This window comes from Echinops telfairi, unplaced genomic scaffold, assembly GCF_000313985.2.
Source record: "Echinops telfairi isolate 266 unplaced genomic scaffold, ASM31398v2 ScPeMD7_8;HRSCAF=38, whole genome shotgun sequence".
Taxonomy (NCBI): Eukaryota; Metazoa; Chordata; class Mammalia; order Afrosoricida; family Tenrecidae; genus Echinops; species Echinops telfairi.
This window is the reverse complement of record NW_022103905.1, coordinates 10,258,731-10,273,799: the sequence shown is the minus strand read 5'-3', so window position 1 is coordinate 10,273,799 and position 15,069 is coordinate 10,258,731. Positions and strand designations below refer to the sequence as shown.

The following is a 15,069-nucleotide window of genomic DNA, read 5'->3' as shown; positions in this document are numbered from 1 at the left end:
CTTGGGTGAGAAAGACCTCGGCCCTGGACTTCCCACGGGAAAGAACTCACGCCGAAGCCTAGTTTGTGATTCAAGTGGGTTTTTATCAATAAGTTTCAGGAGTTACAAGAAACTGAGCACAGGCACCCTCCTGGCAGCCTGAGGGGAGGAGGGGAGGGAGAATTACACGGAATTAAGCCCAGGTGTACCGCCCACCTGGGCTACCTTACCCGCCCCCTTTCACTCCCAGCCCCACCCCCGGGCTGGGGGCCTGAGTTGGCGCATGCCCTCTAGCCTTTATCGGCCTCCCACTTCCGGTGGGGGCCCCTAGGCATGGAGAGGGGCCACTCCCTCTCTGGCCGGCTAACCAATCCTCCTCGGGCACAGCAGGTCGGGGTTGGTCCACCCGCGGGGACGTAGACGGTGGGACGTCGGAAAATCAGGTCACCGAGGGAAAGCCTCCCAGCGAGCGAGTCTTTGCGACACTGCCGCGTTTCGTCGGCGCGCTGCCGTAAAGACGGGCGTCGAGCCGCCCCCAGCCGGGCGGCCGCCGCAGAGCATAGCAATGGCGGATATGGAGGATCTCTTCGGCAGCGACGCCGACAGCGATGCGGAGCGCAAAGGTGGGCTCGAGAGACGGCTGCGTGGCAGCGCTTCGGCGCCGCTAGGCGGGTCCCGGCCCGGTTCCGGGTCTGCGGACGCTCTGGCGCCGCCCGCAGGAGGCGGCGCGTCCTCCCTCCGGCCCCAGCGTCCCTGCGCTCTGGGCGGTGCCACCTCCCCCGGCTGGTGGGAACAAACGTCGTCGTAGGTGTGGGGTGCCCGTGGGGCGCTGGCAGATCGATGGGCGCAGTCTGGACAGGAGCCCCGGCTCCCACCCTGCCTGCCTTTGCACCGGCCCCTGCAACGCCTCCGACTGCTCGGGGATGCGGGGAGACGTTGTCCGGGAGTCTGGGGTTGGGGTGGGCGGGGTTACAGAAGGTGATGGGGAGTGCGAGGCGGGTAGGTGAGGAGGGTACCAGGATGGGGCTGCACAGCGTTATGGCCTGAATGAGTGCGTCTTCTAAGAGCCCGGGCAAACTTGAGAATTTGTTATTGAATCTATGGTCCTCCTTTAGAGGAGCCGCGGGCCCTGGGTGTAGAGAGCAGGGATGAAAGAGCGCTGTTGATGAAATAAATGACTTTCTGGCGTGTGGGAAGGTTGGTCAGGCTTGCTCTGTAAGCATTTCTAGCCCAGGGACTGGATTATAGCGTTTGAAATATGAATCGAAGTGAGAAGAAGCCCAAGATGAACGTACAATATCTTCCCAACCCTGTAGACTCAGGTTTCTCTCTCTCTCCATATATATCATATACATTTTTTCCTTCGCAGAATACGTTATGCCCCCCTCCCCCATTTTCTTCAACTCCAGTTCTATTAATAACTCGTAGAATGCAGTGAACTGAGCACTGGTGGAGGAGCAGAGACTTGACTTCTAATGTGAGAGATTCACTGGGTTGGATACCTAGGAGGCTCCAGTCAGGATGAACCTGGAGATGTAGAGCCCTGCCTACCGATTGGGTTCCATGACGTTTTGCACTTCGTTGTGTCTGTCTTTCACCCCAGTTTTCGTGTCCATATTGCATTCATCCTTCAAGGCCTCGTTCGTTCCATGTGAGCCCCTCTCCCCTGTGACTCGCACCCATGAAATTGTTCATTCCCTCAATAAGTACCTTTCCCACGGAAGTATTCCAGTTAGGAGAGCACAGTTTGTTTTTCTAATATATATACAGTGAACCCTCGTTTATCGCGGTTAATCGGTTCTAGACCCTACCGTGATAAACGAAATTCCGCGAAGTAGGTTTCCTTATTTGTAAATCAAAATTTTCGTAGTTAGAGCATAGAGGACATGAAAAAACACCCTTTAGTCAGCATTACACTCGTATTACCCAATTTATTAAACGAAAAAGGGAAAATACAGTAAAACATTTTGGATGTTACAATTATCATTTATTATTTATTATATTATTTATGGCATCAAGCGTGTACAGTATGAGCCAATCAGTGGCAGTAATGACAGCATGCGCTGTTACGCAAAAACCGCGATAGAGTGAAGCCGCGGATGTCGAAGCGCGAAGTGGCGAGGGTTCACTGTATATATATATATACAGTGTTGCCATGTGTCATTTGCTGACGCTATCATTCTCAGATGTTCCCTCACAGTTGTTTATGTAAAATGTTTCTATGCCCCAAAGACAAAGATCAGATTTTTAAAGGTACTCATAATAAAAAAAGCAATCATAATGAAAACTTTGAAGCAAAGAAGTATCCATTTGACTTGCGTCAGAACAGACTTCAGAGGGAGTTAAAGGAACAGACCCCCATCGTAAATTAGGGACTGCTTAGTTTATTCATCCCTATTAGTCTGGAGTCCCTGGGGTGGTACAGCTTGAATCCTTCAAAGTTGCCTGGGAAGAGGCCTGGTGATCTACTTCTTTAATCTCGCTACTCCGGTGGTTACTAGTAAACTAATCTAAGTTCCTGGGTGTTGAACTATAATGGTGAAACTTACACAAATGCTAATATGATTAAAAAAATTGCATGATTAGAAATGATAGTTTGATACGGTATATTCTGCAGTTTCCCGTTTTCTGGGGAAGTGATGTGTATCCGGAGCTGAATGTTTCTGGGTTGTTGTTAGTTGCTACCCAGGGTGTGCAGAGTAAACCTGCACCCTAGGGTTTTCAGGGCTGTGATCTTTCAGAGGCAGGTCACCTTCTAACAGGCCTCTGAGTGCATTCAAACTGCCAACCTTTTGGCTAATAGTCAAGTGCTTAACAGTTTATTCTACCTGGGGACTCCTTACAGAATGGGCTTCTTAGCTTCCAAATCTAGCGTGTTTTCCTTAAAAGTAGTATAGACGTGTCTGGTATCTCTCTGGAGTCTAGAAGTTGTAAAAGGAAATTGCACCTAGCAAGTTTCTTAATATGGGTAGAATCCCACCCTAACCTCGTGTGTTTCTTTCAAATATCATGGCTCAGTTATTTTTCTCTTCACTTCACTTAGATGATGAGGGTTTGTCTTAAGATCCTCCAGTTACTCAAAGGTTGCCTGCAACATTCTTGTTAATTTTGGGAATAGACATTTATAATAAAATCTAGACTTGATAGGAATTTCTAACAGGAACTCATAACATTTAAAGTTACACTTCCCATTTATTCCCATTAGGCCATTTTTCTGTAAATACCTTGCTTTTGAATGTAGTGGACCTGACAAGGCTGCATTAGTTAGTCTGCTCTACACAGTAACAAAAACCCTGCAGATGTCAGTCACTTACAGCAGTGCCCAATGATATAAGGAGCGAGCAGTGTGCTGTGTCTGTTTCTTTTCCTTCTGGGATCCAGCCTGAAGAAGTAGCTTTTACCTAAAACTGTTCGTCTTGTAGCAGAGGACAGAAGTGTTTGAGTGCAAGCTGAATCATGCAATTGCTTTCAAAGCTTCTGATCAGGTATGTCACACATCACGGCCACTCACATTCCATTGGCCAGAGCAGTTCACGTAGTCAAGCATGTCTTTGGGACTGGGAAATACTTGGAAATGTAGTGTGTCATATAAGGGTCGGATTATAGAATCCTTTTATGGGGAAGGGAGACGGGGGGGCATGAACAATCTATTATGGAGATTAGTAGTGTTCATAAAGCTTCTTGAAAATGAGAACAAACACTGTAGGCTTACCATGGGTTGAACTAGCAAAATGAGATGGGCTGGCTCTTGCTGAAAGCTACTGATAGTTCCAAAGGTAGTATGGATGTGACAAGACAATTCCTGGTATGCCTAGCGTGTTTTATTACTTTTCTGGACTCTCAGAGTTATGGAGAACTAATTCATGGATTCTTTTGCCTGCTAAAAAATCTATTGAATCCCTCCAGTGAATTTCTTTTTTTTTTTTTTTAATTTCTCTTTTCATCAACTTAACAATAACATACTTAACCAGTTCCAAAAATTTTAATTTCTTGGTTTAATTGCTCATTATTGATACTCACTTTTTGAAAAATTTTTTAATTAAAATGTTTAAATTGAGTTACTTTTAAGTTTAATTAACATATAATTCATGTACTATACACTTCAGTGATTTAGATATATTAAAAAGAGATGTGCAATCATCACCACAATCAAATTTTAGGATATTCACTGTGTAGAGACATACGCACAATTTTTAAAAAAGTTCTTTGTGGTTTACTGGTTCTTTGAACATGTTTAAAAGAAAAGAAAACCCAAACCCACTGCCGTCGAATGGATTCGTACTCATCTTCTAACTCCTAGCGACCTCGCAGGTCCCTGTGGATTTCTGAAGCTGCTGTACATCTCGATGAAGCAGCACTCCTCATCTTCCGCCAGGGAGCTGGTGGGTTTGGACTGTGGACCTGTGGTTAGCGACCCAACATGTTACAGACTCATTACCAAACCAAGCACGCCAAGTCACTGTCACTGAGCCCATTCTGACTCATGGAGACCCGGTAGGCCAGGGTAAAACTGTCCCTTTGGCTTCCGAGACTAACTGTAGATCAGCTGGTTTCGAACCGCTGGCCCTGCAGTTAAGCAGCCCAAACCACTACAACACCCGGGCTCCATTAAAAGATCTGTTTTAACGTTCTTGGTTACTAAGTCCAATATCTGGGCCTCTTTAGCACTAGTTTTTGTTTATTTATTTAGACCACAATCCATACATACACCCATTGTGTCAAGCACATTCGTACATTGTTGCCCTCATCATTCTCAAAACATTTGCTTTCTACTTGAGCCCTTGGTATCAGCTCCTCATTTTTTCCCCTCCCTCCCTGATTCCCCCTCCCCCATGAACTCTTGATAATTTACAAATTATTATTATTTTGTCATATCTTACACTGCCCGACGTCTCCCTTCACCCACTTTTCTGTTGCAGGACTAGTTTTTATTAATTAACCTTTTTTTCCCCCCAGAGTATAGTCCACACATTGTTTCTTTGCATATATTGTAATTAATCTGTTGAAAAATGGACATTTTTAACATTATAATCTAATAAGTATGGACGTTGCTTTCTTTTCCCTTCCTAAGGTTTCTTGCTGCAATTTTTATTCCTTGTTTGCGTAGTAAATTTTTTTTAATCTTGTTTTTGAAAATAATTTTATTGGGGCTTATACAACTCCTTTTTTCATTTTAAAATCATTTTATTAGGGGCTTATACGACTCTTAGCACAATCCATACATCCATCCATTGTGTCAAGCACATTTGCACGTTTGTTGCCCTCATCATTCTCAAAACATTAGCTTTCCACTTCAGTCCTTGGTTTCAGCTCCTCATTTTTTTCCCCTGCCTCCCCACCCCACCTCTCTCACGAACCTTTGATGATTTATAAATTATTATTTTTTTGTCATGTCTTACACTGTCCAGTGTCTCCCTTCACCCACTTTTCTGTTGTCCGTCCCCCAGGGAGGAGGTTACAGGTAGATCACTGTGATGGGTTCTTCCTTTCTCCCTCACCTTCCCCTTCCCCTCCTGGTATCACTACTCTCATTATAGGTGTTGAGGGGTTTATCTATCCTGGAATCCCTGTGTTTCCAGCTCTTATCTGTATCCATGTACATGTTCTGGTCTCGTCGGATTTGTAAGGTAGAATTGGGATCATGATAGTGGGGGTTAGGAAACATTAAAGAACTAGAGATAAGTTGCTTGTTTCATTGTTGCTATACTGCACCTTAACTGGCTCATCTCCTCCCCGCAACCCTTCTGTAAGGGGATGTCCAGTTGCCTAGAGATGGGCTTTGGGTCCCCACTCCGCATTACCCCTCATTCATAATATGATTTTTTGTTCTTTGATGCCTGATACCTAATCCTATCGACGCCTCATGATCACACAGGCTGGTGTGCTTATTCCATATGGGCTTTGTTGCTTCTCAGCTAGATGGCTTCTTGTTTATCTTCAAGCCTTTAAGACCCCAGACACTATATCTTTTGATAGCCAGGCACCATCAGCTTTCTTCACCACATTTGCTTATGCACCTGCTTTGTCTTCAGTGATTGTGTTGGAAGGTGAGCATCATGGAATGCCAGGTTATTAGAACAAAGTGTTCTTGCATTGAGGGATTACTTGAGTGGAGGCCCAATGTCCATCTGCTACCTTAATACTAAACCTATAAATATACTAGTATATACATAGATCTATTTCCCCATCATTATATAAATATATTTACATATGTACATGTCTTTAGACTTCTATAAAAGCCCTACCAGGCCTCCTATACCCTTCTCGCCATCAATTTTGGATCACTTGTTCCCTTGTCCCTGGGTTTGTTAACACCCACTTCCTTTGCCCACCTGCGCCTCTCCCATGTCCCCCAAGAACTGTAGGTCCTGTTGTTTTCTCCTCCAGATTGTTTATTCTCCCTATCTTATCTAGATAGACATGCAGAGATAATTTGCACCAAAACAAGACAGAGCAAAACAAACAACAACAAAAAGAAAAGTCTGTAAATGGTTCAAGGTCTGTTTGTTGACCTTTAGGAGTGTTTTTCGGTCAAGTTGATGGGGTGCCACGCCCTGGCCCCAAAGTCTATTTTTGGTGTTTCCTGGGGACTTCCTTGCTCTGTTCCCTTGCTGTTCTGTTTCACACCCTCAGAATTTTGACTCAGTGTGGTGGGGTCAGATCGGGCACAATTCCCACACTGTGCCTCCAGTGTTGTACCCCGTAGTGCTATGGGTCAGTGAAGGACGTCAGTGAGGGACGGATGTCGTATCTTGTGGTGGAGGTGGCCCTATGGTCCTGTATCTGCAGTGGCTGCTCTGAGCAGGAATATTGTCTTCAGGGCTTGGTGGGCCAGGATGTGTTCTACTCTCTCTTCCTCTCCTGTGTGCTCTGATCAGACATGTCGCTCTCCCTGCGCTGTAGCTTCAGTGCTGTCCTCTGAGGTGAATTCTTCTGCCGGAGGTGAGGGCTGATCACGTAGTTGGGATTGGTGCGGGCCCCTGCTTAGTAACTTTTCTGAGCTGATATTTTAAAATCTGTATTCATAGATTGCATATGTGGGTGACCACTGACATCTCAATTCTTTTAGCCTAGTGGTAAACCGATAATTCCCAGAAGTTTTGTTCAGTGCCTCTCAAATCTCTGCACCATTATAGACTGGATCCATGTCAGTGTTGGTGCTTGCAGGCAGTTTACAAATCCTGCCCTAGTTGGTACAGATGCTGAAGGTGAATGAGCCAGAGGTGAGAATGTAGTATGCCTTAAAACTCCCGCTGTCCGTGGGCATAGGTGTGGCCTTCTAGGGTCCCAGGAGTATGTGGGCACTTTTGAAAGCGCCTCTGGCTCAACCACCTTGTTCCCCAGCCTTTCCTCTGAGCCCTTTTAGGCTCTTCTTGTCCTCCATGCTGTACATTGCCCTAGCAACTAATCCGTATTTAGTAGCTGTCTTGTTATTCGACATTTTACATCTACAGCAAGAGTGGAAAATCTATTCTCTGACTATTTTGTACAGTAAGAGGCAGCAAGCTTGGTGGCAATGTTGTGGAGCTGCCTCTGCCATGAGGACGGTCTCTGGGTGGCTTGTTGCTCTGTAGCCACAGCCTCCAGGCGATGCACAGGCAGTGCCCAGCCAGTGGGCACTTGCTCTCAGTGCCCAGCCTTGAGCTGCAGCGGCTTGCAGGCCCGAAGGACAGCCGGGTGGATCATGAAAGCAGGACCTGCAGGGGTCAGTGACCCCCTGGCAGCGTCCTGTAAGGGACGCTGGGAACTAGCACAGGAGGAAGGTAAAATGGGGAAGTGGGGAAGCTGTGACCCCTCCAGCCTCACAGCCTGGCTTTATCCAGTTTGGCGTCCTCTGGGCCGCCTCCTTCAGAATGCTAAACGGGATCCATCAGTTTGAAACATCAGTAAGTTTCAGCTGTTGTTATTTTATGATCGTATTTGCGAAATTGAAACAAAAGATGCAGACAAACAAGTGGTCTGAAAATGGGGGAAAATCATCTACTTTCATATAATACTAGTTTTCACATAATAACCCAGATTTTGGAACCTAACTATGTCAACAAGTGAAGAGTGAGTGTAGGTATTTCTTATAATTGCCTCCTTCCCTCCCCCTAGTTGCCTTTGCACCTGAAGAGTTCTGCATCAGTGGGGTAAAGGTAAGTTCCATAAACCGGCCCTCCAGAGAGCCACCTGACAGAAGCAAATAGTAGTCACAGTCCTTTGTGACTGAGGGGTGATAATCTTGATCCTTTGTGGCTTATTAAGTTAGAGGTGGGGTGGGAGGTAGGCTGTGTGAACGCGCCGAGTGCGGAGTTTCAGCTTGTCTTCCTAAGGCAGTCCTTTCCTGGCTGCTGCAGCTTCTGCTTAGAGTGCTGGGAGGACCGAGAAAGCAGGGGCAGACTCACTGTTGTGGTGGCCTCTATGTTGGGATGAGCTTTGGGAGTGCCCTACTCCCCCTTTTCTGCTAAAAATTCGAATGTACATTTTCTCTCTCAGATTCCGATTCTGGATCCGACTCTGATTCTGATCAAGAGAATGCTGCCTCTGGCAGCAACGCCTCTGGCAGCGAGAGTGACCAGGACGACAGAGGCGACTCAGGCAAGCCGAGTAACAAGGAGCTGTTTGGGGACGACAGCGAGGACGAGGCCGCCTCTCACCACAGCGGGAGTGACCAGGCCTCCGAAAGGTCGGACAACGGAACGGAAGCCTCGGAGCATTCCGAGCGGGAGGACATCGAGCCCTCCGACGGGGAGCAGCCCAGCGGCTCGGAGGGCCCCAATGAGGACGAGGACGAAGGCGCTCGGTCCGACGCAGGGAGCCGTCGCTCAGAAGCGGATGGTTCCGAGAAAGCTCCCTCGGACGATGGGAAATGGGACGGAGAGGATAAAAGCGATCAGTCCGATGACGACAAGCTGCCGAATTCCGACGAGGAGGAGGAGGAGGAGAGGGCACCAGAGTCCGATGACGACAAGCTGCCGAATTCCGACGAGGAGGAGGAGGAGGAGGAGAAACTGCAGAACACGGACGACGAGGAGCGGCCCCAGCTCTCGGAGGAGGAGGAGAAGGCCAACTCCGATGACGACCAGCCCCCAGCTTCCGATGAGGACGACGACGACGACGACGCCAAGAAACAGAATTCTGACGACGAGGAGCGGCCCCAGGTGTCTGACGAGGACAAAGTGCCGAATTCGGATGACGAAAGACCACGGGCCTCGGATGAAGAACGCAGGCATTCCGACGAGGAGGAGGAGGAGCAGGACCATAAGTCAGGTAGGACGTTCTGAGCACTGAAATGCTTCACAGTGTTTAGGACAGCTTACACACAGTCGTTTTCCACTCAATAACGAACGACATGGGTTTTAGTAGAAGTGCACTTCGGCCTTCATAACCCTGGTTTTTCTTTCTGGCCTCCCTTGCCACCGCTTCTCATCCTCCACGTTTTTCTGGTCTGTGTATTCCTCTGTCTCTCCTCGGCCCGTATGTTAATAACCAGGAAACTAATGTAAAAGAAGCCAGTCCTAAACGCATGGCTGGCGCTAAAGTACCTGGCCAGTAGAGTCGTTTCCATTCTTGGGGCTAACCGTTTAAAGAGCCTCGGGTGAGACTAGATTTGTCTGGGAGGGGGAGGGAACAATACTGCTTGCTTTGTCCCCCTGGAGTGTACTGAGGTGTGGGCACCTGGCTTTAGTTCATCCAGAGTCCATTGGGTTGTAAGGTGTGTACTCAGCTAATCAAATGCATAAGAATCTCCTGTATAAAAATCTAATTGCAAAAAGGTGTGTCTTTTGCAATTAAGGCGATCAGTTATTTCCCTCTTAATGTCTTTTCTCCAGGGGCAAATCTATAATGGATGCCAACTTATGGTAATCAGAAGGTTGCTTGGGGAACATAGAATCGAGAAATGAAGAAGGTGGCTGGGTGGTCTCCCGGCCATTGTTCCTGAGCTGCCATAGCTTGACACTTGCACCCCAGCCCGCGGGGGATATGGGCTGAGGGCAAGGCCCTCATTCCCTGAAGGCTAGCGGAAATGCACAACCAAAATTTGGCTTTGTGGGTCTCCCTTTTGTAACTGTTTATGCCATTCTGATGAAGGTGATAGATTCTTCCTGGAGAGTATGACACATGAAGATTAGGTATCTCATTTATTTATACAATGACCTCTGGATTAGGTTGGCAGTCTTCCTAAAGTTTTATCTGGATTGCTTAATTTTCTTTAGGTGACTGATTATATTAATTACATTTTTATCCTATCTTAGAGAGTTTAAATAGGAAGGACTCTTTTTCTCTGTAACACATAGCTCACATGATATCATTCAAGACCACATTCTGGCAGTATTAGGAGGGAGGTCAGAATATTTCCAGAGATGGATACAGGTCTATGTAATATATGGGATGACAGTAAGTATTCAATAACCATTCAGAGTTGAATTGTTTGTATTGATTGTTATCAAGATATTTAATAGTCGTAAATATTTGATAGCCATTGGTATCGCCAGTCAATTCCAACTCCTATCGACCCTGCAGGACAGAGTAGAACTGGCACGTCTTTCTCCCATGGCTGGTGGCCTCGGACTGCCCACCTTGTGGTTATCAGATCACTTTAATCACTGCACCACCAGGGCTCCTAGTATTATACTCTTGCAAATACTAGCTGGTTAACATAAAGTGAAGGCCATATGTAACTGATTACCCTGCTTAACTTTTACTAATTTTACAATAGTCCTGTTCTACCCAGATATTTTGATGTGTTTAATGATATATTTGTTTTATGATGTATTTAGTGATATATTCCTTTCCAATATTTTTACTTCTTGTTTTTTTCTTCTGTAATAAGTCATCTGTCAATACGATCATACATGTTTCAATACTACTATTCTCATTTCTACTGTCTTTCTGTTTAAAGAAAACCAATGTTGGTTTTTAATTTAATTTTTAAACTTAACCTAAGAGTAAAGTAGATTTGTGTATGTGCATATACACTTCTGTTATTTTAACACATGTAGAGCTTTGTGCAACCCCCACCAGTCGCCTACAGAACAGTCTGTCACTAAAAAACCTCCCTCCTGCAGTTGCTTGTAGTCGCACCGCCACCTCTAAACCCTGCAACCACTGATCTGTTCTGCTGCTGTTTTTTTGTCTTTCTGAGAATGTCGCACAAGTGGAATCACACATCCAGTGAGACTGGCTCATTTCCAGGAGCATACTGCATTGAGATTGATACGTGTATGAGGTCGCCCATGTTATTACTGCGTGGTACTCCATCATTTGTATGTACCACTGTTGGTCTCTCCCTGCGGCTGCTTTTAGAACATATTGACAGACACGCACGTTCTAAGCTGGGGTGCAGATGTGATCATGCAGACGGTCTCCCTTTCTGTTATAGAATCTGGAAGAGGCAGTGACAGTGAAGACGAGGTTTTACGAATGAAACGCAAGAATGCGATTGCGTCTGATTCAGAAGCGGAGAGTGATGCCGAGATGCCAAAAGGTATCCCAACACCTCCTTTGATTTTTCTTTTTCTGATACATTGTGTTGTGATTTTGGTGAAAGTGACCCAGTGAATTCGGTTGTTTTGAGTGTTTTGATACAGGTCACTGGATGACATTTGTTATGTTTTTCACAGTGTGTTGCCGCATTTCCTCTTAACTGGGTTCTGGTTGCCCCATGTCCAGTACTCCCTCTCCCTGCCCCTGCCCTTCAGTCTTTGCTTTAAAGCAAGGGTTCTCAACCTGTGGGTTTGGGGATCGAACGACCCTTTCACAAGGGTTGCCTAAGATCATCGGAAAACACATTTCTGATGATCTTAGGAACCACTGAGACACCGCTCCTTTATCTGTCTCCAGGTAGGTCTGCCCACATGCAGATACACCCACATACGAGTGTGATGACTTCATCGTGCCAACCCCTTCACATACACTCCGTACAAATACAAGTGTATGTGACAGGGTTGGTGCCATAATGTACTTATGCTGACCAGGCACACACGTGTAGAGAACAGCTACTGTGTAGAAAGCAGCTGCTGTGTTGAAAGCAACTACTCTGTTAAAAGCAGCTACTGTGTTGAAAGTGGCAGTATTGGAGGTAAAACAACACTTCATAAATTATAATTACTGGGTAAACGTAAAATCATGTTCTGTAAAATCAACTACTGCAAATAAAAATCTGTACTATGGAACTTAATCTGGATGCTGATCGGTCTTTTTTTATTCAGCTGTGGTTGATATGAATACCGCCCCCTTGTGATAGTCACAGATGTGTAAAAAACAACAACACAGAATGATAAACCATAGGAAACCTTAATGAACTTTTTGACTGAACTATGCCATGTATCATCTTATATTATATTGTTTTCATTAGCAAACCATCTTAAGACAATGGATCGTGTAGAGAAGAGCGTTAAGAAAAGAAAATAAAGTGAGGATTTTTATACAGTATGGTTTTACCTCAATAATTACAGCAGGAATTGAGAAACCTCAATGTGTTATTTGTTGTGAAGTTCTATCCGCCGAATCTGTGAAGTCAAACAAACTAAAACGCCATTTTGATAGCAAGTATCCGAGCTATGCCGACAGGGATACCAACTATTTTAGAAGCAAAGCAGATGGGCTCAAGAAAGCCAGACTTGACACTGGTGGCAAGTACCACAAACAAAATACAGCAGCTGTTGAAGCTTCACATTTGTTTAAGGTGACCAGACAGTCCCCTGATTTTTAACAAATTTTCCCGCGTCCTGCGGTGTTTTAAAAAAGTCCCGATTTTTGGAAAGAATGAACGACAAGCTAGGGTATACAGTTTTCGGCTGCCATGTGGCTATTTCGCCAGGGTATGAGTTTTATCAATGGTGTCCCGCTTTTGTCCCCCTTTACCAATGTTAAAATCTGGTCACCTTACATTTGGTGGCACTCAGAATCGCCAGAGTATTGACACCTCACACCATTGCTAGTATTTGCTGTTGCCAGCGGCCAAAGACATTGTTCCAGTTGTGACTGGAGACAAATTTGTTTATGAAATTGAGTGCAATTGTATTTAACGACACTGTGTGGAGAAGAATAGATGACATGTCTGCTGATACTCTTGATCGGGTAATCCAGGAAATTAAATCTGCTCCACTTCCAATATTAGCATCCAGCTTGATGAATCTACAGATGTTGCAAACTGTTTACAGTTTCTGGTTTACATGAGGTATATTAATGATGGTGACTTCAAAGATGAGTTTATTTTTTTCAAACCTCTTGAGAACTACTGCACGTAATGTATTTGACACAGTTGGTTCATTTCCGAAAGAGCATAAGATCTCTTGGGAAAAGGTTTGTGGTGTTTGCACAGATGGTGCTCCAGCTATGCTAGGATGTTTATCTGGATTTCAACGTTTGGTATTGAATGAGTTATCAAAAGTCATCAGAACTCACTGTATAATCGGCAAATATTAGTAACGAAGACACTGCCACAAGAGTTACAAGAAGTAATGAAAAGCGACGCGACGTAACTTGTTAATTTTTTAAAGGTGAGCACTTTAAATAGTCAACTGTTTTCGCAACTGTGCAACGAGTTAGATGCGCTGAATAATGCTCTGCTATTTCACTCTGAGGTGAGATGGTTGTGGAGAGGAGAGGTTTTAAAATGTCTTTTTGATCTTCATAATGAACTCAAAACTTTTTTAAATCGGAAAGCAAGACCGCAGTTCGAAGCACTTTTCAGTGATACAAGTGAAGTGCAGAAAATAGCTTACTTGGTTGACATCATTGCCGTCTTGAATGAGTTTAAATTTATCACTGCAAGGACCAGATGCAACATGCCTTGTTTTGTCTGAAAAGTCAATCATTCCAGATGAAACCAGCTTTGGCAAAAAAAATTGGATGAAAATAAAATTTACATGTTGCCTACCTTTACTTTCTTTGAGGAATATGACATTGAACCAGACAAAAGGATTACGATGATAATTTCTGTGAAAGAACACTTGCATATGCCTGCAGATGAAATTGTACTTTCCAAATCTACCTGACACCCCATTTTCAATTGCCAGAAACCCGTTCACAGTCAAAGCTGAAGATGTTCCTGAGACAGCACAAGAATTTCTGATCTGGTGAAAAAGAAGCTGTTTCAACCTTCGCAGTAATGTTGGCTTTTACGCATACTGTTGCAAAACAGCAATGTAGGCTACTGTTGTTATATTAAGGCTGTTACCCATGCTTCAAGACAAAATTTCATTTATTTTTAATTAGAAATAAATATTTCACAATATATAATTACATATTTTTGTGATGAATCACTATGCTTTAATTATGTTTAATTTGTAACAGAATACATCCTACATATCAAATGTTTACATTTCATAATAGTAGCAAAATTGCACTTATGAAGTAACAACAAAAATAATTGTTATGGTTGGGCGGGGTCATCACAACATGAGGAACGGTATTAAAGGGTCACAGCATTAGGAAGGCTGAGAACCACTGCATTAGAGGAATGACTCATCTTCTGGTCTCACACCGATGATTTTGGGTGCTTTCCTTACAGGTGCTTTATTTTGTTGCCAATCTATTAATTTACTAAGAGGTGGCTCTGGGATAGTTTTGGTTCAGGGTTTAAAAAGTATTGCAGGGGATTAGGCTTAGCCAGTCCTCTAGTCTCAGCTGACCCAGTAAGCCTTTTCAGAGAATTTGAGTTCTCGTCCCCATGTTTCTCTTGGATTGAGGGACCCAAAGACTGCACTCGGCTCCTGGCTATTCTTTCTTGATGGTAGTAAGGTCCCTGTACCTCTCTGCGGTGACTCATTTTAAGCGTTTTTTTTTTTTTGAAAGAAAAACGTATTTAATTAAAAACAACAAAACAAGACGCTGGGCTTTTCCAGAAGGGAGAGAGAAATGGGTACCCGGCTCGGAAGAGGTGCAGTTAGTCCATTCGGGCCTTCAGTGTCCGGGTGGTGATTTTGTCCTTCTCGATGATGTGGACGACGACTCCCATCCCGGACACCGCATCCCGGTCCACAGCATTCAGCATGGCTTGGGAGATGGTTTCAAATAAGTGTTCCGGATCCATGTTGGGCTCCCAGAGAGACTCGCACATCCCGTACATTTGCTCAGCGCAGGTGCCACTGACCACAAAGT

The 15,069-nt window shown here is 44.9% G+C and overlaps 1 protein-coding gene across 1 annotated transcript in view; it reads left to right on the top strand.

Annotated features, from left to right (window-relative positions):
• Positions 1-501: 501 nt before the first annotated feature.
• LEO1 (LEO1 homolog, Paf1/RNA polymerase II complex component) overlaps positions 502-15,069 on the top strand; it is a 31,150-nt gene continuing 16,582 nt past the window's right edge. The window contains exons 1-3 of the mRNA XM_013006337.2: positions 502-602; positions 8,458-9,231; positions 11,345-11,449. Coding sequence (XP_012861791.2) covers positions 545-602; positions 8,458-9,231; positions 11,345-11,449 — 937 coding nt within the window. The 5' untranslated portion in view covers positions 502-544. The remainder of the gene's footprint in view (positions 603-8,457; positions 9,232-11,344; positions 11,450-15,069) is intronic.